General features: G+C 43.9%; 1 protein-coding gene across 2 annotated transcripts in view; it reads left to right on the top strand.

Moving 5' to 3' along the window:
• The window catches only part of CAB39 (calcium binding protein 39), an 86,760-nt gene extending 70,408 nt beyond the window's left edge, over window positions 1-16,352 (top strand). For both annotated transcript variants that reach the window (XM_082841532.1, XM_082841531.1), the window contains exons 6-9: window positions 6,738-6,797; window positions 10,393-10,458; window positions 13,025-13,168; window positions 13,796-16,352. In XM_082841532.1, the coding sequence (XP_082697658.1) occupies window positions 6,738-6,797; window positions 10,393-10,458; window positions 13,025-13,168; window positions 13,796-13,984 (459 nt within the window). In that variant the 3' untranslated portion in view covers window positions 13,985-16,352. The remainder of the gene's footprint in view (window positions 1-6,737; window positions 6,798-10,392; window positions 10,459-13,024; window positions 13,169-13,795) is intronic.
• Window positions 16,353-26,812: the final 10,460 nt, after the last annotated feature.

Consider the following 26,812-nt stretch of genomic DNA (forward strand, 5'->3'; position numbering starts at 1 on the left):
TACATGTGAAAATCAGATTTTTCTCCTGTGTTGGAACATACTGCAGCAGTTTCTTTGATAAAGCATCAGACAAAGTAGTTGGCTTCTGTTCAGGGCCATTGTTAATTTGCAGTATACTAGAACCACACTCAGGACAGAGATTTCCCTGTTGTGGACAGGCCCAAGGGCACAGTGGACTTCTCTCTCCCATCTCCTGCTCAGGCCAGAGCTTGTTTATTAAACACAAGGGGTGGGGGTGCAGAATCACCAGCACTACTACTCCCCCCTCCCCTGCCTACCTTGTCTCCCTGTTGTGTGTTTGTGTAAATTAAATACACAGATGATACGATACCACTGTACAACATGCACATTTTTGTTTTGAATTGCAAAGTTCTGTGCTGTTTAAGGTATGTAGATAAAGCAGTAATGTTTTTTAGTGTTTTTCACAATGAGAGCAAGCCTTTATACGTTATATTCCCTTATGTAAAATGTCTGACCTCATAAGTGAATATTTAGAACTGTAATTTTAATATAATCAGAATTTAATATACTAACCTGCAGACTCAGAAACGATGAACACTGTTACAGTGAGAAGTGGCCACTGTTTTTGTGAAGGTTCACTTTTATGTATAAAGAGCCATTGAGATAATGAGCACATCTTGGTCTCTGAATAAAATTTGTCCCTCAGAGCGAATGAACACCCTCAAAATGGGATGAAAGCCTGGGAACTTGGCTGCCTAGGGATTATTAGAGAGGATGTCAGAAGACCTCAGATATTTATATGTTAATGTACAAAGCAAAATGAAATGAATATGAGATTATAACGTAGAGTGGAAAATATGACATCTTAGGTATCACTGCACTTGGTGGGATGGGATATATTGATGGAAGGGGACGCCCCATTCAAAAGAAGCAGACCTGTAATGAAGGGAGATGTAGCAGCACCATGTGTCAAGAAGGGATACTCCTGGGTGGGAAGAAAGCCAGAAGCCTGAGCGTGGGACACTCTGGGAGGAGGAGGGTGAGGGCAGAGGAGAGGAGCAGCAGTGGGGTCGGAGAATGCAGCCAGAGCGCCTGACCAAGAAGAGCACAGGTCACACGCTCCTGGCGCAGTTGGCTCAGAGGTGAGAGAGATGTGCTGACTAACTCTGTGCCACAGATGTGAGTCCCTGATTGGCCTTGCTGATAATTCCATCTCAGATAGGATTGCTTTTTTGAATGAAATTCTCACCAAGAAGAAAACGGTGGTGATGAATCACTGTGGGTAAAGCAGCCCTGTCAGGTCGTGGTAGCCAGAGAGGGAAGGATTGGGCAGAGTCAGGCAGGTATTCCCTACCTGAAGAAGAGAAACTTTAAAACCATGTAGGATTCTAAGGATGAGCTCTAGAAGAGAGAGCAGTGAGGAGCGAGCTTGGCTTCTGTATCTCAGCTGCTCCCGATGACTCAGAAGGGGCAGAGCTAATTAAAGAGCCTCCTGAATGGAGAGCTCTCCAAGAAGCAAAGTTAAGTAGAGCCCAAAACTAAGACAATATAAGAGAGGCACAGACCTACCAAACACGCCGAAGGTACCACCCACCCCTCCTTAAAATGTCTGGTCGGCTCTGGTCTCACTTTCACACCAGAGGTGCTGACAAGCAGGGAGGGAGGACCTCTCTTCTTCTGGTTTGCTAATGTCTTCTTTGCAAAGAACATTTTTATATCAGAAAAGAGTAGATGGTTCGTGCTCTCCTTCGAGAATATGACCAGAGCTACCTTCCCAGAAAGTGCACTCTACACACAAAAACTTTGAAACAAATGCAGCTTATCCATAACCCTGGATTTAAAGTCCAAGGAACAGGTGCTGAGTCTTAAAAGGGAATTAAAACTACCTGCGTGAAATATGTCTAAGATTCATAGCTTGAACGAATGGGTTCTGAGATAGTAAATCAGTGGCCAAATATTTGTTCGTGATTTTTTTTTTTTTTTTGAGGAATTAAGGAGATGGGGAGGGACATCAGAAGGCCAACAAATATATTTCCAATTTTCCAGAGTAAAAGAAGGTAGATTCCCCAGAGAGGCTGGTGGAGCTCGATATTATACCTGTGTAAGGTACTAGAAAGTATTGCTAAAGAGATGATTTCTGAGCATTTTGGAAAGGAAACCGTGTACCCACAGCCAGCATGGATTCACTAAGAGTAAGTTCAGTCATACTAATCTCATAGACGCCAGTAGATCAGGGGGCTAAGGGTGTGGCTGCCTGGATTCAGTTCCCAGCTCTGCTGCTGATTTAACCTCAGTCTTTTCATCTGTCAAAATGTAGGTAATACTAGTATGTCAGGGTTATTGTGTCTTCACATAGTATGGGTGCAGTGAACAGTAGCTATTAGAATTATTCCTTTATGACAATGTGGATATATTAGATGTTGAATAATTATACAGGTCTGTTTTCATGGAAACAATGAAAAGGTAGGAGCTAGATGGAGTTTCAGGGTAGCAGTTCATAATTAATTGAACGCCATATCCATAAGGAGCCAGGAAATGGATTGCCACCCTCCTGGAGCAGAATTTTTAGTGGATTTGTCTTTACTCAGCACAGCTGAACATTTTTATTAAAGACTTAGATAAAGGGTGATAACAAATGTATACCATGAGGGGATAGAAGGCAGATAACAGAGATCCTGAAATAAGGCCTCATAAAGATCCAGAGAGGCCAGAAGATAACAGGTTGAAATTAAATACGGATGAACTGAGGTCGTCCTCCTGAGGACTCAGCTCTGTCAATATGAGATGTGGGAGTAAGGCATAATAATAATAGGTAATGCTAGGTGTAATTGTTACAGAGTGTAATAATGACTAAAAGGCAGGTAACGTCATATCATACTCAACCCTATGAAGGAGATACTGTTATTATCTCCTTTACAGATAAGGAAACTGAAGCCTAGAAATGTTGGGGGAAGTCAGACCATAAATGGGGAAACCAGAATTTGAACCCAGGCAGTCTGACTAGAGAGCCCACCCTGAGTAAACAAAATTCTGAGTACGTCCAGTAAAATTAAACAGTATGATGCTGTTTTCCTGCCCCTAAGCTACCTGTGACCACATAATGTGTGACCTAAGGAGCTGTCGATGGTCTCAACCCCACTATAAGCTTATAAGGTAACAACACATAAATGTGTTCCATTCCAGGCGCTACACTTTAAGAGGCACATAGACAAATAGATGACTTTCAGAAGACAGTAGATGGTGAGGGGGACTGAGAACCTGTCATTCGAGGAGTGGTTAAAGGAACTGGACGTATTTAGCCTGAAGAAGAGGAGACTCGGTAGGGACTTGCGTGAGAGCACCACTTGTATTTAAAGTGGGTCCTAGAGAAAATGTACTAAACCTAGTTCTGTTGACTCTGACAGTTTTCTGGAAATAACCTGGGGATAGGTTTTGACTCTCTAGCACAGGAGGAACTTTCTGACTTTCAGAGCTCCAAAGGTGAACCACAGAGTTGGAAGAACTGAGTCTCTTGTCCTTGGACATAGACAGTCATCAAGTACGAAACTGGGCCACATGACTTGCCAAGCCTCTGTGAAAATAGCCCCCGGGTGAGCAGCATTTCTTCAGGGATTCCAGGGCTGTCTTTGTGACATGATGTTCGGGACCCAGACTCACATAACTTTTAGGAATCTTTTTAATTCAGCCCACCCTAAAAGTCGGCTGCTCAACCTGCTGGACTTGGGAGATGACCCCTGACCTTTCTCCAGGTAATACCAGGCTCTCGGCTATACTGGAATTTAACAGGTTCTTTCTGTCCCCCTGCTGTCTGGCCCAGCAGCTCTGCTGATCTGGGACCGCGTGCACCCTGTCCACTCTGCAGGTCGCTTACCAGATGCTGGCTGCATGACCACTTGCCTTCGTTTTCTGATCTGTCGGTTTCTGCCCCCACCCGCAACCCCCACCCCAGCCTGGTTTGAGCTCTCCAGAGCTCTCGGCTCTAGTTCCAAGGGTAAGGTCTTTTCCCACCTCTCAGGAGACAGAGGCTCTGCGCAAGTCCTCACTTCCTCTTTTCCCAGCTTAGTATCAGCCTTTTTACCGGCTCCCAGCAGTGGTTCCTTCCCTGCCAATGTTTTACTCTCCTTAAAGGAGGGCTGCTTTAGCAGCCTCAGCACCCCTTTCCAGTGTCCCTACCCCAAGGCCATGGAGAAGTGATTCCTAGATTGGCAGTGGTTTCCTGAGCTTCCTGGTCTCTTTAAACCAGATGATAACAAGTAGAATCTCTGATGGGGAGATGTTTGAGGTTCCCCCTTGTCGTGTGTGGCCCAACTGTGAGCCTCTTGCTGCTGCTGGAGATACAGCTTTCAAGGTAAATAGTCGCCTTACTCAGACCTAAAGAAAAAACTCTGGCGCAGCATATTTAGGATCTTTGCTTTTCAGAGTAATACTTTCTACCTACCTGTTCCTAAGAAACCAACCCCAGTGGAGAGCCGTTGTCCCTGAGACCCCCTCCTTTGGCATTCTCTTTCGTCATATCATGACAGAGTGGTGAGCACCTGGCTCCTGGCTCTGTACTTCCTCACAGTGGCCTTCAGAAAGACCCAGCCACAAAAAGTAGACGTGACACTCAGTCTTGCATGGATCTAGCCACAGCAGTCCTTAAATTCACTTTTTCATTGTTCATTCAGTTCATTCCACAAGTCTCTGAGTGCCTGCTCGTGTCTTTAGGTCCTGAGGTTCAGCAGTGATCTCTTTTTTTTTTTTTTTTTTTTTTGGCCACACTGCACGGCTTGTGGGATCTTAGTTCCCTGACCAGGGCCCCCTGCAGTGGAAGTGCAGAGTCCTAACCACTGGACTGCCAGGGAATTCCCAGTTCAGCAGTGATCTGTCCAGACAAACGCCTGCCCTTGAGGCTCCTAACTCAGGGGAGACCGTCATAGACCACACAGTAGCGTATTAGAGGCGGGACACACTCTTTAACAAGCATGCTTGATACATTCCCATAAGGTTCTCATGTTCCTGTCTCCCTCACATCTGACCCCATGGACCAATAGATAATATAAATTCTTCTAGCCCTGCCATCTCCTCCTTCCCATGTGGGGAAGCCTCATAGCATTTCTTTCCAGATGCTTGAAGGTACTCAAACTCCAGGTTTTCTAATTTTGCCTGTTTAATCCCCAAGGGGGATTTAGGAAAAATTGGGTAGACCTTCCATGGGCATAGGACACATACCCCATCCAGCAGTTTGAACACCTGTAAATCTTTGGGGTAGAGTTAGAAGCCTTCTTAAAAGCATACTTTGAAGATTGCTTAATGTGCTGTTTTCCCAAACATGTTCCCTGATTCTGTTGGTTCATTCATTTATTTATTAAATATTAAGCTCTTACTATGTGCTGGATACTGCATAGGTGCTGGGGATTCAGAGGTTAGTAAAAATAGACATGACCCTTGTATGTATAGACTTTATAGACATGACCCTTGTATGTATAGACTTTACAGCCTATCATGAGAGAGACATTAATAAAATAATCCCACAGATGTCAAGTCATAACTGTGACCATGCTTTGGTGCCAGTGACCAGTCAGGAAGGGTCCCCCATGGAGGCGATGTTTGAGTTGAGGTCCAAAGGTTGGAAGTAACTAGGCCAGGGGAAAGCCTATGCAAAGGAGGCCTTTCAGGGAAGGGTGCTAACAAGCAGGCAGCAAAAGAGCTCCCTGCAAAATCTCTTGAAACCTGATGGATCCCCACGAGGGTACCAGAGCTGTAGCTCTTTCCTCATTCGTTGACCATGGAGCATTCCTTAGAGCCCTTCTCAGGACATACTTCAGGAAACACTAGTTCATTGTAACCTGGGTAAGTCAAACATACACAGCAAAGAAAACAAGTTAAAGGAAAGTTGGTTTGCAGAAAGGGGATTATTGGCAGTGACCTCTCCAGTGGGCAGCTGTAAAGGAATTTAATTCATTAATTCACCGAAGATGAATTGGCTGTTCCTGCTGTCACGTGTTTCCATTCTTGTTCCCACCTGGTGAGACCAAGCCTAATTCATTGCTAACTTCTGTGTCCTTGAAGGCAAGGACCATATCTTTTTGTCTTTGTAGCCCCAGCACCTAGAACTTTATCTGGCACATAGTAGGTGTTTTCTGAATGAATGATCCTTGAGTTGTTTCCAGGGAAATTCATGGGGTGAGACATAAGCTCGATTTCATAGGGGTGCACAATTGGACTCTAGGTCATACTAACTTCTGGTGCTACATGTTTGCAGCATTAGTCTGCTTACTTAGGAGCTAATGTTTATAATATGATGGGGCTTTTAAAAAACATTCTACCTCTGAAAAAAGATTGCATTCAGTATGAAACTGAATGTAACTGAATTTAGGAGGAAGAAGATGGAACCTCCAGTACTTTTTCTAATAAAAGAAATGTCCTCTTTCGCCACCAGGAGCAGTATACTATTTGACGTTTTATCACAACCGTTTACTTTTATTTCATTTCAATTCTTGATTCCCTTTCTTTGAGTTTTTATCTCCATTGCCTTATAAATTTTTTTTAAATTTTTCCTTCTAAGAGCTGTAGACCTGTGACAATCATTACAATCACAATTTGATTATTAATGATTTTATTTGCTCTTACATAGAATCAACATTTTCAGTACAATTCATGCTCAAGTGTTTTTAAGTATAGTAATTTTTAACAACAGTTTTTATCAGGTAAAATGGCGTGGAATGTTTAGGATTCTCTTTTCTAAAAGAGCTTGAATGCCAAACAACTGTAAAAAGTGTATTTTCTTTTCCTAGGATTTACTTACAAGACATAAATTGCTCAGCGCAGAATTTTTGGAACAACATTATGATAGAGTAAGTACATGAAACACTATTTTAAAATAGCACATTGTAAGTTTTGTTACCAGAAATGAAAGATTTTAATTAGATTTTGTACCAGAGTATTTATTTTGGAAATACAATGTTTTTAATTGATGCTGTAGTCATTTCTCTACTAAAACAAGGTATAGAGCGTTACGTGGTCAGAACAGAATTTTATCTTTTTGACGACACACTGCACTTTGCATCTTTTCTCGCTTTAGAAGAGGGAAATAAAGCACTTTGCTGCTGAATGATAATATACAGTTAAGATAAAAAGAAAATTACCGTCTGACTTCTTATCTTCCCCTTACTTTCCGTTAGTTGCTCACATTCCTGCTGCTTACAAATAGAGAGAAAGGGGCACAGCAGCAGGTAGATGGGCAGAACTCTAGCCTAGAGGACGCAGCAGCCAGTTCTGCCCTTGCTCTGCTGCTGACTCCTTGTGACCAAGACCAAGGCCCGCTGGGGGACTCAGAAGTCTGTCCGTATTTGTAAAATGAAGACATTGGATTAGCCCGGCCTTAAGGCCCCCTCCAGATTGAGCTAGTAGTAGAACCCCCAGAGGTTTGTGAATAGTGCTGGGTGCTCTGATAACCTGGTTGCCCTTGATCATCACAGCAGTAGCGTCATGTGTTCTCTCCCACCATGTGTCAGCTCTGCTCTCCACAATTCCCATGAGCACTTCCTTATGCCGTACTAGTTTAATGTAGGCATTGTCCAAGATCTCATAGGTGCTCCTGGAGAAGTTATGATAGTAACAATCCACTTAAAATTTCTCTCTCTCCCCCAACATTTGGCTTAGGTTTGCATTCTTCCACTAGTTGTTTGAATTTTTAAAATCCTAGGTATTGTTAATACTTCATTGTTCACTGTGCCATTGAACTAAATTAGAAGATTCTTGGAGGCAAAACCTATGCTTTCTAATTCTCTTGTGTTCCTTTTCCCGTCTTTCCCTCCCACTCCCAGTAACATCATAACACAGTGCTGAGTACATAGTAATTCCCTCATAAATAGCCTCATCAATGGCTTAAACATAGCTGGTCTTTTTTTTTTTTTCTGCCCGTGTACATTGGGATGTGGGTGTGTTTTTTTTTCCTGTGCATTTGTTGGTTTAAATCGGAAGCACAGTCGTTTTGTTGGTGCCTTTTACAGTAGTTAGAAGCGTGGGCTTTGGCACCAGACTGCGTGGAGTTTGGCTTCGAGTCCCAGCTCCACCGTGTGCTTCTAGCTCTTGGGCAGCAGCCTTCATTCACCCTCTGTGCCTTTAGGATCTTCAGCTCTAAAAGAAGGCTCATAATAGCACCTTCTTACTACTGGGTTGCTGTGAGGATTAGATAAGAATGTGTGTGTCAAATGCAAGACACAGTGCCTGGAGCACAGTAGGCATTTAATAAACATTAGCATTATTATTTCTATTACCACATGGTCTCAAGGGTTTTTTTTTTTTAATTAAACATATGAGTATCTTAATTTAAAACCTACCAAAGATAAAAACTAATTTCCCAGAAATTTGCTACCGGCAATGATGTCGCTTTAATTTTGTGATAAAATATTTTCCTGTATGTTATTAATGGGTGACATTGGTTAACAGGATTTTAGCCAATTTATGTGCAGCAGCTGACAAAAATGTGCATGCAGTGCAGTCAGATCCAAGGAGGAGAAGGAAAGTGGGGAGGTACATGCAATTTAAACTAAGCCGAGGTGGAGTTACTGGGCAAAGACACATGCTCTAGAATCTGTACACTTGACTCTGAGCTTTCTAATAATTAAAGCATAGAGGGAAACAAAACCAAGGAAAAGCTCACAGTATCTGTAAAGCTTGTTCAAAAGAAACAGCCTTTTCTAGCACTGGGACCTGGAACAAATTTCTTCCATCGACATTCTTAGACGGGAATTGAATTACAGTGTCATGTAGTGGACGCAGTCACCGAGCGTGCCTCTGCAGTAAATAGAATGGCACTCACGGGGAGCAAATCTTTGAGGGGCCCAAACAGTGCCTGACCTCTGTCTCTCCTAGTCCTTTATTGCTGGCCCAGGGATAAAATCTAACCAGGCAGTTCTCCTTGAGAATAATTTCTTGCAACCAAGCTTACCCTAAAAATTATGCAGCAGAAAATCTTAACTTGCATTTTCTGTCGAGAACTTGAGGTGTTCCTGTTTCTGCATTATTGATTAAAGGCAGACCCAATTGTTTGATCATTGGCTTGACGATCATTTGAGAGAAGGTAGGGTTAACAGCCATCTCTGAAGAGAAGAGTTTTAGTTGCTTGCATACTAAATAGATGGCCATCCCACCTCTGCCTAGAGATAAGCAACAGAATGAATGCATAGGCAGTTCTGGTTAGCTTTAAACCAAGGGCTGGAAAACGTTTTCTCTAAAGGGCCACCCAGATAGTAAATATTTGAGGTTTCATAGCCATGCAGTCTCTGTCAGCTCTCCTGTCTGTTCTACTGCAAAAGCAGCCATAAAGAGTTCATAAACTGAATTTGTTTACCATACACAAGTGAGCATGGCTGCGTTCCAATAAAACTTGTATAAAAACAGACGGTGGGTTGGATTTGGCCCATGAGCTGTAGTTTGCCAACCCCTGCTCTAAACCACAGACGAATGGCTGATGAGAACCCATCATAAAGCAAAGGTAGAAACGGTTTTAGCATGGACAAATTACAAAGCAGGCATCCTCTTACCACCCACCACAACCAAGGAAAGGTCTCAGTAAAGCACTGATACCCAGCAGAGTCATACTAGTACTGCAAAACTTTGGAACTTTTAAAACCTGTCTGTAGTTAAAACAAACAGCTAAGTGGCCTTCTCTTCTAACTTTTGGGAAGTGTGGCCCTAGCCCTTGTGTGCCCTTCACTTCTGTTTCCCACCTCCCTGCTTTCCTCTGCTTCTGCTCCTTACCATTCCAGGGACACTGTTCTTGTTAGGGAGCACCATTTTGTAAATCTAGTGGACATTCGTCAGCTCTTAAAATCTGTATCATTTTGCATTTTCCAGGTCTTCGCTCATGCTGTGTTCTTCCCTTTCTATTCCCCAAGAGTATCTCTTCTCCTCCCCATTTCTGAACAAAATCTCTCCCATTAGTCAAGTTTGAGCTCAAGTCCTACCTTCTGTGGGACACCTGCCTATTTAAAAGTGCTGAATTTCTTCTCTCTCCTATTTTTAATTATTTTCTCTTCTTGCTTTGAAAGAACAGGCAACTTTTCTCTTTGTGCTTGTGCTTTGGACTAGTTGAGTTGTAAAAAATAGGAATTTTCTAATCTAACACCAGGAAATGAGAGCTGACTCAACAGTGAGAAAACAGTGGGGGGAACGGGAGTTATGTTGTGTGCATATGGACTTTGGACAGAAGAGGACCAGATTTAAGCTATATGCGCACCTGGCTAGAGCTGGGAGGGGGCCAGGAGCCTTCTTCGTGGAGGTAACCAGTGGGTATCACCTTGAGGATGGGTGTGAAGCAGACAGGAGGGGCTGAGCTTGGGCAGCGATTGGCCTTTGTGCTGTTAGAAGTTTGTACTCAAGCTTTTTAATGTTATTACTGGTCTTTAAAAAAATAACTCTGATACGTGTTTTCTTGTCTTTTAGTTCTTCAGTGAATATGAGAAGTTACTTCATTCAGAAAATTATGTGACAAAAAGACAGTCACTCAAGGTATGACAAATTATTGAAGTAATTCATTTCTCTCCACCCCTTATTTGAAATGTGTGTTTGGGGAAAGGGAGATATGGTGCTATGGGTTCTAGACCTTTACAGGGAAAATAGACTTGCCCATGGTCAAGATTTTTGTGGAAAGGAACAGGCTGGGTTCAGCAGTGGTTCCTGCGGGGCAGCTGCCCCTGCTCACCTCCTCATGTGTTAGAGATACCAAAATGGAACATACAGAATTTTGAAGAGGATTTAATCATTTAGTAATGAGGTATTTTAGATTTGGGAGCCTATTGTTAAAACTTAGAATCGTATCACCAAATTGAAGGCGCTGCAGGTGTTTTGTTCCCCAGAATGCTGCCCAGATGGCACAAGCTTGCTGTGTGAGGGGAGAGGGGTGGCCGTGAGCAGTGACACTGTGAACCGTAGACGAGTTTGGCTGCTTTGTATCAAAATAGGATGTGGACAATTCCATTTGAAACTTAAATACTTAAAACTCTAGAACAGGGTTTGGCAAACTACCAAATCCAGCCCACTGTGTATTTTTGTAAATAAAGTTTTATTGGAACACAGATGCATTCTTTTATTTACATATTGTCTGTGGCTGTTTCGGCTGCAACAGCAGATTTGAATCGTTGCCCCAGAGACACTGTATGGCTAGCGAAGGAATGGATATGAAGCAAGTCTTTCATTCCTACAGTTTCTCATGAACACATGGAGAAATTTTGAGGACCAGTGGTACTCTAAAAATGTATTTTAATTTGTACTCCTTTTTGCTGCCACATTGGCATTTATTTATCCCTATATTTATTTTACCAGCAAATTTGTATTCCCTGTACCAAGCTTCAATTTATTTATTTGTTTGTTTGTTTTTGTTTGTTTATTTTTGGCCCCGCTGCATGGCTTATGGGATCTTAGTTCTAAGACCAGGGAATGAACCCTGGCCCTCGGCAGTGAGAGCGTGGAGTCCTAACCACTGGACTGCCAAGTAATTCCCCCAATTTTTTATTTTTATGTCCAAAGAAATTCTTTAAATTACTGGTCATCCTTCTCTAAATAATCACATTGAAATGAGTCATTTTCAGTATTTATTTGGTTTCTGTGACAGAAAATTAACACCCAATAAGTCTATACATACTTAATACTACCTTTTGAGCCTCCGTAAGAGTAAATACTGGGCTTCTTACTTTGAAAGTTGTATATTTTGTGATTCAGATTTGATGTGAAACCTATGTGAGCTTTTGAATTCTTCCTCTAAATTCTTTATAAATCCTAAGTAGAATAGATTTGTTTTCCTGCACATCAGGTTATTTTTGATTTACTATGATGACATGTTATTTATCTAGAGATCAGTTATCTGGAAACTTCAGGTATCTAGAGCGTAGCCAGGAACCCAGAAAGGAATTAATAACAGCAAGTAAACCATGGCAAAGTAGCTCTATCCATGCATTTTCCTTCCCTTAGACCTCACTCCATGTCTCTTATTAGACTCGGGTCCAGCGTGCTTTTCATGTATTCATGCTTTTATTTCTCACTATACTCTCATAAGATATAGGTCCATTATCCACTCCCACTGTACAGATGATAAAACTGAGGCACAGAGAAGTTAAATAACATTCTCAAGGTTAGAGAACTCACAGGGAGCAGGGAGTCAGGACTGGAACCCAGGCAGGCTGGTGCCAGGGGCCAGGCTCTCCACTGCTCTGCTTCTGCCTGTGTCCACAAGGACCACAGCTTGGTCCCTGTCCCCAGGCAGGTTATACCACCTGCACACTAGTCCTTGACTAGAAGTTGGCACACTGACAGCATGAAGAGGTGACTGCTGGCTTCAGAAAAAGAGAAATCTAGAACAAGCAGGGACAATTTTTAAATTAAGGGCTGATACGGTATAGTCAACTCCGTAGAACTCAGGAAGCACAGACTTAGCTGAAGGCATGAACTTTTTTTTAGCTTAATTAATGTCATTTTTAGTAATGTTGAGGAGTCACTAAGAAAAGCTTAGAGTATCTTCAGGATACCTTGCTTAAGAAGGAACAGAAAAGTATTTGTTTTTATAAACCTTTCTGAATCAGATAAGATAAAATGATAAGTTTGGTGTGGTTAGGGGTAAGTATGTGGAAAACTTTGTACATGAAACCCTTTGTCCTGTAAAGTTCAGATAAATAAAATAAGAAATAGTAAAATTATTTTTAAATTAAGCTAAGGTATATAGTTATTCAGTAACTTATCGTCTGACCAGTTTCTTTATACTGAGATAACACAAATGCATATTTAAAGAGTAGGTTCTGACAGTCTCAGATTCTGGGCCAAATGTGACTTGAATGTCCTCTTCAGAGAGCAGTGTCAGACTCACCATAGGTTTAAACCCCAGAAGAAGAGGTAGGTGTTCAAGTAACAAATAGGAGGCGCTCGTTAGCTTTTAGGTCATAATTCAGTTCAGTTCATCGGTCTTTTGAGTGCCTACTAATATTCTGTGCTTAATAATGATGATAATTTAATGAATTGTTTTTAAAACTTTGGTTTTACTTCAAATCTTAAATGATAATGGAAGAGTAATTGTTTGTCTTCTCAGCTTCTCGGTGAGCTACTATTAGACAGACACAACTTCACAATTATGACAAAATACATCAGTAAACCTGAGAACCTCAAGTTAATGATGAACCTTCTACGAGACAAAAGCCGTAACATCCAGTTTGAGGCCTTCCACGTTTTTAAGGTAGAGTACTAAAAGCATAAACACTAGTTGTTCATCCCATTTCATTTACAAATTACTGAAGTTTTATTAGGTTCATTTTGGTAATCTCAGTGACACAGCTCAGTTCAGTCAATTTTCATAGTTGTGTGGTACAACATTTAAACAAAAACAGACCCAGAAACAGGGTATATACCATTCGCATTTGGGAACAAGAAGAGTTTATTTGTAGAGGGGTGTCGTTTATCTTTGGCGTAGAAGATTATTAATCATCACGTAAAGGGTAATCCATTTCTTAATGCTTTCCACGGAGCTTTTTGTTCTTAAAATCCATTCTGACCTCCTCTGCCCAGAAATAACTCCTGCTCATTTTATTCTACAGTCGAAGTCTATATTTAATACCAACTGCTGAGTTTCAGAGCATGAGTGAATATGTCAGTCCTTTTTGTGCTAAAACATGTAATTCTCCCCCTTTTTTAAATTGTAAAATAAGGTCTTCCAAAGCGAACACCTCTGAATTAATAATCCTGGCTTCACCACAGGCCCCAGGGAAGCATTGGATGTGTATAGCATGTGCTCTGCTAACTGCGGCATACATGTCCCCGTGTCTTGTTCTTTCCCTTTGGCTGATGTTGATTTTTCTCTGTGCAGGTGTTTGTAGCCAATCCTAACAAGACGCAGCCCATCCTAGACATCCTTCTCAAGAACCAGACCAAACTTATAGAGTTCCTCAGCAAGTTCCAGAATGACAGGACCGAGGATGAACAGTTTAACGATGAGAAGACCTATTTAGTTAAACAGATCAGGGATTTGAAGAGACCAGCTCAGCAAGAAGCCTAATTTCCTGTAAACATCTAAAATATTAAATCCAAATTCAGCATTTGCTGTTAGCTATTCAGCATCAGGCACTGTTATCAATTCATGAGGAACATTACTGCTAATCTGCTGTTAAGTGAACGGTTTTCATTTTACCTTGTTTGTTTTTTTTAGTCCAAGTTGGAGAACGTAGCTGCTGCTTTCTTGCACACTAGAGCACACGTGGACTTTTTCTTGATCTTTGTGTCATTTCAGAATTCAAAGACTCCGTTTGCTGTAGAAGTTCTGAACATGGCTAGGTTCATGAAGGCAAATGCATAGATGATAGTGTGTGTTAGGGGAAGAGGGCACTGATATTATCAGAGCAGACCTGCTTGTTTGCATTTATCTTTGTTAAAGATCTGGGTGTGGATTCTTGGTAAGATTATATGCCTTCACTAATGGAAGACTGTGCAGAGCTTTATTTGAAATCATAGGGGAACTATATCCAAGATGTGAGCTTCTTGGGTGGATAAAGTTGACACACGAATAAATTGATACTGAAACTTAGCAGCTTCTCAAAATTGTGAAGCTTCGTAAGGTCATAAGGAAAATGTATATATGCTTTTCACAGCTTTCTAGAATTTTTTGACATTTGATTTTCTTGAGACTTGTAAACCTGGATATGTTGAAGGGTATTTGTTAATTTTACTTTTTGAAGGTATTTTAAAACAGTAGAGCTAGCAACGACACCTCGCATTTCATTTCAACAATGCTTACAGTTTCCTTTTGTATATAATTCTTAGAATGCTCATTTCTTTTAAATGATTTAATTTGTACAGCAGAGGAATGTTATTGTATTAGTATGTAACTATTACCTAATATTGAGTTTTTGCAAAAAATGAATGCTCATAATATGTAATTGAAATACTTCAGATCACCTGAAAATGCTGATTTAAGTATCACAGCATTAAAAGAAAAAGTAAACCAGTCCTTTGTATTCAGTTATCCAATGGGGTGCCATCAGTAGGCTACAATACAGATCTGGAACTCAGTCAGCTACACTTTCCTGCATAATATTGGCCTTACTCATTTAAAATGAGTCATGAGTTCTCCAGATCCATGAATGATACCGATTATGCTAAATTAACGCCGATTCTTTGTGTGTGGGGGAGACCTCTGTAGAGCACCTTTTCTTTCTTAAAGTAATCCAGTACAATAGTTGTGAAACTGAATAATTAAAACTTTGGCTTCTCTTAGGAAAAGAAGAGTTCCTAGTCATAGGTGTCCTATGGGGAAATTTATTTTTTTTAATGTCCTGTTCCTTAATGCTGCAAATTATCAGTATTTATAAAGTAACTGATTTTGCACCACTTTTTTGTTACTGTGACCACGGCAGAACAACGTCTCCTAGAATATATCTATGTAAAGTTATTAGAATGGTATCTGTTCATCTTAGTGATATGAAGATCACAACTAACAACTTACAAATCAGAGTTTGTCAGTTCGAATTCAGCATGGCTGTAGCTGATTAAGAAATTTATATAATTATTCTTTGCTAGCCTCTCTTACTAATTGAATTATTTATCAGCCAGTAAAGTGAGACTCCCAATTGATGTTTCAGCGGCTTTAAGATCTCCTTCTAGGAGCACCAGTTAGGAAAACAGCTCCAGAAAACATAGATATATTTTATTCTGTTTAATTGAAATGGCAGTCTACACTTATAATTGGTTTTCCTGAGGCTGTCTTTACCAAAATCTGTGTAAAATAATTCATGTTTTTCTATCGGAACTAGAGAAAGCAATCCAAGCTCCTTGAAATGAAAATATCCAAGATGCTTAGGAAGGCAGACTTGGCTGGGATGCATCATTCTGGTTCTTGTGGTCCAGTGCTGGGTATCCGGATTCCGTGTGCAAACATTAATTACACCAAGTGGAAGAAAGGTTTCCTTGCCAAGCTGGTTCTTAGAACTTGAAACAACAGCTTCCACTTTGGCAATGCTCTCATAGCACTAGAGCCTTTGTGTGGAAGACAGGGGTGCAGTGTGTCAAAGAAAACACTGATGTATTACTATTGCATTGGAATCTGGGGATAGTTAAGACTTTGGGGTTTTTGTTGTTAAAATGTGAAAACATTCAAAGTTGAAAAGTTGCATTTGAAGTTATGATCATTTAATATATTCATATTACCAAAACTATTATACTGGAAGTGGTTTCTTTTTGTGTTATAAAGGTTTCATTTTACATAAGTCAGTTACTCAATGTGTGATTTTTTTAACCCTTAAAAAAGGTGGAGATGTATACAATTGTTAACAATGCCATGGAAGCATTTCCTTTCTCTTGAGGAAAAGTAAATTTCTTATCAGATTATCTGGCTGGCCCTGTAATTTAAATTAAAATAAAATTTTGGAGAAACAGCATTGTCGGTTTTTTGGTTTTATGATGTCATAGATAAATTCATTTGTGTCACTGTGAACACCACCATCAGGAGACTCAGTAGCACAAAGTTTGTCACAAACTGTACCCGGGAACAGTTAATACACAAGCCTCTAAGTCTTTTTTTTCCCCTTCGAGGTTTTATTTTTGTTGTCAAAAATGTGGTTTTCATTTAGGTCATAGCTCCCTGGCCTTTCCTTTCACAGTTAAGTATTATTAAGCCTTATACAAGCGTTGCTTCTTAGACCGTAGCATTTGGGGAGTAGATCCTGTTGCTGGTTCTGTGATTATTAATACGCTAAGATAAAAGTGAGTACTTGGCAGGACTCTTTATAAATTACTTGAGTGAAATTATATTTTCTTCTTTTTGGGGGGGGGGGTGTGCTGTGTTGGATCTTAGTTGCAGCCTTGAGGTGCGGGAGCTCAGTAGTGGCCCTGCGTGGGCTTAGCTGCCTAGCAGCACGTGGGAGCACGTGGGACCTTAGTTCCCCCACCAGGGATTGAACCCGAGTCCCCTGCATTGGAAGGTGGATTCTCTACCCTGGGACCACTGGCGAAGTCCCTTGAGTGAAACGATAATGAAGGTTGAAAGAACTATGGAAGGAAGCACAGTGTTAAACGGCACCTGCAAGGAGGTCCGTCCTCCAGGCCACGTGCTAAGACGTGGCACACAACCCTGCCCTCGAGGTTTAGTGTAACCCTTGTCAGCGGATGGGGTCTTCATCCTCCCCGACGTGTTCTTGCCAAAAGCACTCATCTGAAATCTGAATAACAGCGTTTTGCTTGTTATAATCTCTTATAGGTAGTGCAACCCACGTGTCTGTCGCGCTTCTCCAAAGACGACGGGACCAGGCGACGCTGCCGCTCCTGAGGGTGAGCGGGGAGCCGCGCTTCGCGCGGAAGGAGAGTCCACACCGAGGCCTGGATTCGGGCTCTCACGCGAGTTCCGCTTCCTCCTTCAGCCCCCGCCCCGCCCCCCGTCCCCACGCCCGCAGCTGAAGTTACCCGGCTTCTCCCTTCATCTGTGACGGTCAAACAGACCGTGGTGGCGAAGGCGCGAGGAGGGCGGCCGCGCTCACGCGCTTGTTCTGGAAGCGGGAGCCGCCGGAGGCCGTGAGTCCCCGCGCCCAGCGCGTCCCGCAGAGGCCCCGAGGCGGGGCACCGGCCACTCCTGTGTCCTCCCCACACCTCACGACCCTCCCGCCAGAGAGGTGAAGGCACGAAGGACGAGGTGAGACTCCCCCACCACAGTCTCAAGGTGCTCCCTCCCGCCGAGCGGCGACCCCGCTTCCGGCGCCAGCGCGCTCTTCCGGTCCCTCGCAGCCGCCGGGCACTTAGCCCCAGACGGTTAACGCGACCAGAGACTTACACCTTCTCGCGGGCACTGCCGCCTCCCGGAGTTCACGCCTTCCGGGGCGCCGGCTGTTGCTTCGCGGGCCGCGCGGTCTCGCGCTTGCACGAGGCCCCACAGTGACCCTCGGGGGATGGCGCAGCCCGGGTCCCCGCGTGGCCGTCGGGCGGGGCCGCACACCGGACCTCGGCTCCGGTCCGCGCTGCGGCGGTAGGGTGCAGTGCGTGCACGGAAGGCCGGTGTCCGCGCGCTGCCCGGGGACCCTCCCTCGGTCCCCAAGCGTCAAAACTGCTAGCAAAACGGAAATTCCCAATCCCCTCATGCTCTGCCCGCTTCCAAAAGAGTTTTTTTCTTTTTTTAGTAAAGTATAGTATAACCCTACAAAATGATTGCACAGTTGGGAATCGGGGCCAGAGTTAGGAAATGTCCGGGTCTAAATTAGAATTGAGATGGGGATCAGTGTGGAAGGGACTAGGGTGGAATCAACTCTGGGCCTCCTTCCCGTTTTCCTGCACTCAACGCTTTACCTTTAAAGATCCACTAGGTGGCAGTAGAGCTCTTTGTTTTCAGCAGCTGCCAAGCCTGGGGCATGGGGCGTCCGGAAAGCAAAGCCAGCCTAACCAATGTGAAGGGACCCAGGGATCCTGTGGCAGGTGGGTGCCGCGGGTCCCGGGCTTCCTGAGTGCCGTTCTGAGCAAAAAGGAAGAAGCAGTCAAGCGAGGCTGTTAAAAAAAAAAAAAAGGATAGGGCAGATGTGTGATAAAGATGTGAAGTATGATAAGGATAGTAAAGTGTGAAGGGTAGGATTTACATGATGGGTATATGGTTGTTGTGTTTTTTAAGAAACGTTACTTTTTAGAAGCGTTTTAGTTTTACAGAAAAAAATTGCAAAGATAGTATAGAGAGTTCCCTTATACCCCGCACCTGGTTTCTCTGTTATTATTAACATCTTAAATTAGTATGGGACATTTGTCACAATTAATGAACAAATACTTACGAGTTATTATCAACTAAAGTCCATACTTTATGCAGGTATCCTTCGTTTTCCCCTAATGTCTTTTTTTCTCTGCCGGGACCCCATCCAGGATCGCACATGACATTTAGTCATCATGTCCCCGGGGGCTCCTCTTGACTGTGCAGTCTCAGACTTTCCCTGCTTTTGATGACAGTTTTGAGGAGCACTGGTCAGGCATTTTGTAGAATCTCCCGTAGGTGGGATTTGTCTGATGTTTTCCTCATGATTCGAATGAGATTATGGGTTTAGGGGAGGAAGACATCCTCATCGCAGCATATCAAGGATGCACAGTGTCACCAGGACCTATTCCTGTCGATGCTGACCTTGATCTCCTGGCTGAGCTAGTGTTGTCAGGTTTCTCCAATGCAAAGCTGCTCTTTCATCTTCCCTCTTTCGATTCTGTCCTCTTAGGAAGCAGTCGATATAAGCAGCCCACACTCAAGGGGTGGGGGTTAGGCTCCATCTCCTTAGAAGCAAGTACCTACATATATTTCTTGGAATTTTTCTGCATGGGAGCTTTGACTCTCCTCCCCCGTTATATCGTTTTCCCCTGTAAAATCCTTTCAGTTTTCTGCCTGAAACGTTTTGTGCTTGAAACGTTTCATAATAAAACGAAACAAAATCACTGATCCAAAAAATGGCTGAGGGTAGGGTGTGGTGTTCACCCAGCATGTGTGGCTGAATGCAAGGTGAAAGGCCACTCCGGTGTTCAGGATGTGAGGGGACAGAGCAGCACATGCAGCATCTTCACCACTGCACGTGTGTGTCCAGCACACGTACAAGGTCCAAACCAGAACTCATGCAGGCCTCCCACCCTCCAGGCTCAGGGCTCTGGTTGCTTAAATCAACAATCATCCTTGATTCCTTGCCTTGTCTCCCACCATCTCCTCCCATCTAGTCAACAGCAAATCCTGTTGGTTCTGCCTCCAAATGCTTTGGTCTCAAGGTTTCAGGTCAGATGTCCTTGCAACAATTATAACAAGACTTCTAAAATTATAAGAAAGCTTTTTTCCCTTCTTAGGAAACAGACTTAGAAATTTAATTGTATGATGATGCGATACAGAATAAGTATCAACTTTATTTTTGTGGTAACTAGTAGGTAAATATTGGGCTGGCCAAAAAGTAAGATGTTACGGAAAACCCAAACGAACATTTTGGCAGCCCAATATTTGCTAACCATCTCCATCTAAATCTTCCTAAAGCACCCATGTCAACATTCTTTCAAGGTTCTTCATTAACTGCCAACAATCCTCATTAATACTGACTGAGTGATTACCAAGCATTTTACAAGGGCTAACTCACTTAATCCTCATAACACTCAGATGGTTAGGCCCTCTATTATCCTGACTTTACAGAAGAGGAAACAGAGGGACAGAGAGGTTAAGCCACTCAGCCAAGGCCACAGAGCAGCAGGCGGCAGAGCCGGAAGTGGACTCAGCAGGCAGCATCTCTTTTCTTCTTTCTCAGTCTTACACTCTACATCCTCTTCCAAGTGCCTGCCTTCCTCCAGAATTAACAAGAGCAGATAATTGAGCCCCAATGAGCAGTGGCAAAGTAGGTCTCAGAATCTCACCCACTCTGACCAACTGTTTACATTAAACGCCCAGGAGGAGAGGCCGTTTGTCTGGCACCCTTCTCACAGGTTCCTGGAACCATGAGGCAAGGCTAAGAGCAGCTTCTCAACCTGAAATGAACATGCCACTGGGGGGGGGGGGGGGGGCGGGGCGGGGGGCAGGGGTGTGGCCTTGATTAAAAGCTGATTCTGTCTGGGATGAGATCCTACTTTTCTCACAAGCTCCCAGGGTGCTACGGCCCCAGGACCACACCTGGAAGAGCAAGAGAGGGCAAGAAACAAGTGTGGATTACCCAGCTCCTGGGGTTGGCCGCAGAAACAGCTGCTGGCGAGGCCTGGCAGGGCAAGTGAGTAAGGAGGAGCAGCTCCGGCAAGTGTCCGGGTTTGAGATGGACGGGCCTCTCCAGGATGAGGACACGCAGGGGACCGGGCGTGGCGGAGATGCCGGGTCTCGGAGAGCTCACTGAGCCGTGGCCACCAGAGAGGTCTGGGGGGCTGGGCTGTGGTGTGGACCAGCCTCGGGGGCCAGAGGACTGAGTCAGGCCTGAACCCAGCTCCCGTAGGGAGCTGTGCACGGCCACCCAGAGAAGGCGCGGGGCTGGGCTGGGCGGAAGAGTGATGCAGGGCGCCCGCAGCGTGTTGTGCATCCCTCACCATGGTATCGCGGTTTATTTTTATGCGTCTGCCCTCAGACCAGGAGCTTCTCAGGACCAGGAATGGGGAGCGGCCGGGGGGGGGGGGTATCACTCACCTTTATGTCCTCCGCCCTCACTCCAGGCTCAGCCGAGAGGTACAGCCCACTAAGGCGGCCGCGGCTGCACACTTTCAAGGGGCGCCGTTCACATTCGGATGGTCCCCAGGTTGTCTACGTAATTCGACGCTTCTCCAGCAGGCGGCAGTGAAGCGCCTTTATTTTAGCGCCCGTGAAACACCGTCGGGGCCGCCTCTCGCTGACCCAATGAATGAACAAAACCCCAGTCGTCCGGTAGCTGCGGTCCCCAACCCCTGGGGCCAGGTGCTCAGACTTGCTGAAGAGGGAGACGGCTGCCCACCCACCCTGGGAACTTGAGATCTCCTGGGTCTTGAGGCCGAGCCTGGAGCCGCAACCGGCACACTGTGCTGGAGCAACTGTGAACTAAGCCTTAACGAAGGTCCAGCCTCTGGCGGTGGGGACAGGTGGGCGTCCACCCTGCCATCAGGCCTTCCGGGAGGGCCACGTGCCTCCAGCACGTGGAGGACATTCCCGAGCTGCCACTGGCCGGGGTTTTGAGTCTGGCTGGTAGCAGCTTTACCGGCTGACACTGGGGCAGCAAATCTCTGTCCTGCTCGAGGTGCAGGAAGACGAGACTTGAGAGGGAGCAAGGTTCCTCCGGGCTCTGCGGTCCTTCCTCATTCCGCACCAGCCGGTGTGGGTGCAGCGCAGAGCGGACGCCCAGGGCTGGGCCCAGGGAAGCACGCGAGGCGCTCGCTTCCCCCGAGGGAGTCCCGGGAGGGCTGGGACCTCTGGCAGCTCCAGCTGTTCCTCCCCAGCTCAGTGTGCAGCTCGCAGCGACTCAGCTGGAAGCAGATTGCGGGGGCGGGGTTTCCTTCGCTGAGGCTCGCCCTGTTGCATCCACCCCACGCATGTAACCCCCTCCGCCCAGGAGTGCATCAGCCGGCTAAGGATGGTGAGCAGGAGGTAAATGTCTCGGAGCTGTGGTGCCTTTCTGACTCGGCCGGGCCTGGACATCCCACTCCGACTGTGTGTAAGTGACAAGAACACACCCTTGTTTGGTCCAGCCACGCCGCTGTGGGCTTCCCGTCACATCCATCCAAATACCACCCTAAGGGAAGGGTCCCCGAGGCCCCTGTAGGAGGCGTTCAACACTCCACTGCAGGTGTGGGCAGTGGGAGGGATGGATAGCTGTTCCCAGGGACACCCACCAAGTGGCTGCTCCCTGACATCGAGGGAATGTCACAGAGGCCAGTGTGACGGGAAATCCTTTATTCCTCTTGCAGGATGTTGGACTTTGACCCAGATGTCTTAATCCTTTCAGTCTGCTATAACAAAATGCTGTAGACTGGTGGCTTACAAACAACATTTATTTCTCACAGTTCTGGAGGCTGGAAGCCGAGATCAGGGCGCCAGTATGGTCAGTTCTGGTGAGGGTCCTCTTATGGGTTACAGATGGCCACCCTCTCCCTGTGTCCTCACATGGCAGAAACAGGGTGAGGGAGCTCTCTGGGGCCTCTTGTATAAGGGCATTAATCCCATTGGTGAACACTCCACCCTCATGACCTAATCACCTCCCAAAGGCCCACACACACACCTAATACCATCACATTGGGGGTTAGACTTTGACATCTGAATTTTGGGGGACACAAGCATACAATCTATAACACCAGACCTGCACTTGTGAAGGTCAGAGGTTTAATAACTGTCTCAGTGAAAGAATGTGTCAGTTTAAATATTACTGTATTTTGAAAATGTATAAGACAAAAAGTCAAGTTCATACAGGACTTTGAGTAAAATTTCCGTATATGCATTTCCTCTCTCCTTTGTCTCCTCATCTCTGTGTACTGGGGAGAGTAAAACCCTCCTCTTAGACTTTCTATGAGGATGAAACAAGCCCGTGTTTATGAGGACTTGGGAGCGTGCCCAGCACATAGTAGGCCCTCAATAAGTACTTGCCTGGAAAAACCATCAGGTGTCACATTTTTAGCAGTGTCCTTCAGAATAATACTGCCTTACCCTGATTCATCATACTGGCTGATGGTTAAAAGCAAGTCTCAGGAACATCCCAGCATCTGCCCTGCCCAAGGCCACCGTGCTGAGTAATCATCACTATAGCTATTGGTTGTTGAGCGCTGCCTGCCTGCCAGTCATGGGGCTGAGGGTGTACGTGCATCAGCTCATTTAATCCTCACCAGAGCCTTATGAGGGCAGGACTCAAATAACAGTAAAACAGAGCGGTTGAGAGCATTCATTCTACAGTTCAGTACACCCAGTAGAAACTCCAGATTTGACCTCTGCTTCCAGCCAAGGTTTCGAGGTCTCAAAAGACTTTATTCCTGTGATAAGAAGAAGGAAAACAAACAAACAAAATTGAAATTATATGTTTCTATGAAGCTAGCAAAAAGTGAACACAAGGAAGCCTTGATGAACTAAATTCCCAAGAGGACTGAGACTTTCATAGGTGAACAGGAAACTGAGGCAGCTTCCATAACCTGGTCTGGGTAAGAGCAATGCTGCCATAGATGGAGGGACTTTGCAAAGATAAGGGGAAATCAGCCAGATCTTGGAAAACAGAGTGGGTTTGTGGTACAGATTGGAGTCTGGAAGAGCACCAAACACAAGGACATTTGGCCCAGAAATTTCCTCCTCTGAGTTTTGCCAAGAAAACAGCAATAAGGTAGAGGATGGTAAGTAGAAGGAAACAGCATCATCCCAAACATTCTTATGGTGATTGGATTCTGGGGCTCTGCCAGAGCTGAATCCGAAGATGCACCAAAAATATCTGAAATTGAAGCCAAATGCCTCCCAGTTCAAACGATAAAATAAAAAAGTCGGTGGCCCAGGAGACTGGGGACTGGGCCAACCACAGAGAACATGGTGGAATTAAAACTGCAGCCCAGGGCTTCCCTGGTGGCGCAGTGGTTGGGAGTCCGCCTGCCGATGCAGGGGACGCAGGTTCGTGCCCTGGTCCGGGAGGATCCCACGTGCCGCGGAGCGGCTGGGCCCGTGAGCCATGGCCGCTGAGCCTGCGCGTCCGGAGCCTGTGCTCCGCAACGGGAGAGGCCACAGCAGTGAGAGGCAAAGCTCATCCTGTTCTAGGAGGAATCTGAAGGATCACCCCTGCACCAGATGGAAGAAAGTACTTATAGTCAACATGAGTGTGTATACAATAATATTATTCTACACATTCAAGAAACTCCATGAATACCAAGTAAGATAAATTCAAAGAGATCCATATAGTAGGACCTCAATTATGTTGAAACCACAAAGAGAAAATCTTAATAACAGCAAGAGAAAAACAACTCGTCGGTAAAGGCAAACAACAATACAATAATAGCTGATTTCTCTCATCTAAAAGGATGGAAGCCTGGGGCAGTGGAATGACATATTCAGAATGCCAAAGAAAAAATTGTCAATCAGGAATTGTGTATCCAGTGAAACGATTCCTCAAAAATGAAGTAAAATAGAGACATTTTTAGATAAATGAAGACTGAGAGACTTTATTGCTAGCAGACCTGCCTTACAAGAAATATAAAGTCCTCTGAGGGAAAGGAAATGAATCCAGATCTTAACTTAAATCCATGGGAAGAAGTAAAGAGAAATAGAAATGGTAAATATGTAGGTTTATGTAACAGATAAACATGTTTTTCTCTTGTTTCTTCCCTTAACTTCCAAAAGACATGTTTGCATAAAGCAATAAGTATGACACTGTAGTGTTGTGTTTATAACATATATACATATGGATAGATGATAGGTAAATAGATAGAATGACTTGTTGTCTATGACAATAATAGCACAGAGGAGAGGGGGATGGAATTGAACTAGACTGGAGCAAATGTTCTGTGTTTTACCAGAATTGAGTTAGTGTCAATCTGTGGTTAAATGCATATTGTAATGCCTAAAGCAATCACTGTGGGGGGAAGAAACTTCAAATGTCATTTAAAAATCAACAAAAGAATTAAAAGGGTATACTAAAAATATGTATTTAACACAAAAGAAGGCAGTAATGAGGAACAGAGGGGGAAAAGGCATACAAAAAACAAGTAGCCAAATGGCAAATATAAATCCAAACGTATTAATAATTACATTAAATGTGAATGGTCTGAACATCCCAATCAAAAGGCAGATGTTGTCTGACTGGGTGAAAAAGCAATATCCAGCTAGATTCTACCTACAGAAGACACACCTTAGATTCAAACACACGAATAGGTTGGAAGTAAAAGGATGGAGAAAGATAAACCATGCAGTTAACATAAACTTACCATGTCACCCAGCAATTCCACTCCAAAGAATCTTCCCAGGAACAGTGAAAGCATATGCCCACACAAAACCATGGACCTGAATGTTCACAGAAGACATTATCCATAATAATGAAAATCTTGAAACAATCCAAATGTCCAAAGACTAATGAACGTATAAACAAAACGTGATGGACTCATACAATGAAATACTATTCGGCAGTTAAGAAGTACAGACATAAGCTACAACATGGATGAACCTGAAAAAAATTATGCGAATGGAAAGAATCCAGACAAAAGATTACATATTATCTGATTTCATTTATATGAAATGTCCGAAATTTATGAGAGAGAGAAAGCAGATCAGCAGTTGTTTAGGGGTGAGGATGGGAGAAAGGATGAGTTGCAAATGGGCATGAAGGAACATTTTAAGGTGGTTGAAATGTTCTAACACTGGATTGTGAAGATGGTTGCTCAGCTACAGATTTACTAAAAATTATTGAATTGAAAAAAGTATACATTTAACAACCAAAAAAAAAAAAGATATATGACAGAATATTTTGCTTCTATCCATCTGCCTTAATGTTTGGAAACACTTTAAAATACAAATAAAAATTGTTTGTAGGGCTTCCCTGGTGGCGCAGTGGTTGAGAGTACGCCTGCCGATTCAGGGACACGGGTTCGTGCCCCGGTCCGGGAAGATCCCACGTGCCGCGGAGCGGCTGGGCCCGTGAGCCACGGCCGCTGAGCCTGCGCGTCCGGAGCCTGTGCTCCACAACGGGAGAGGCCACAGCAGTGAGAGGCCCGCGTACCGCAAAAAAAAAAAAAAAAAAATTGTATTTTTTTTCTATTGCCTAAATATAATCCATTGGGAAATAAAGTAGTAATTGATAATGCTTTTCTAGTACAAAGTCATGGTAAAATATCAGTGTAATATGGACATAAAGAAGAATAATTTCTATTTTACCAAAAAGAATTTTAATGAAGGTGAAATAAGACATTTCCAGAAAAATTACAGCTGAGAGAATTCATAGCCTGCAGACTCACTGTACAAGAGACGCTAAAGGGAGCTCATTAGGCTGAAGAGAAATGATACCAGATGGAAATGCAGATCTAATAGAAAGGAATAAAGAGTGCCAGAAATGCAAATACATGGGTAAACATAGAAGACTATTTTCTCTCTTTCCTAATTTCTTTAAAAGGCAGTTGACTTTTTAAAGCAAAAATAATGCCATATTGTGGAGTTTATAACATACATAGAAGCACGGTATAGCCCAGGGGAAAGACAAGAGAGGAGTAATTATATCGTTGCAAGTTTCTTGTGTTATGCAGAAGTTTCTTAATACTAATTAAACATACACTGTAAGAATACATGCTTTATTTAATCTCTGAAGCAACCATTAAAAAAATTCAAATAAATGAAAATTAAGAAAGTACAGCTGCAAAATCAATGATAGACTACTACAACATACCTGATTCATTCAAAAGAAGACGGAGAAAGAGAAACCAGGAACAAAGATCAGATAGGATAAATAGAAAACAAACA

Source organism: Leucopleurus acutus (assembly GCF_964270905.1).
Source record: "Leucopleurus acutus genome assembly, chromosome: 6".
Lineage (NCBI taxonomy): Eukaryota > Metazoa > Chordata > Mammalia > Artiodactyla > Delphinidae > Leucopleurus > Leucopleurus acutus.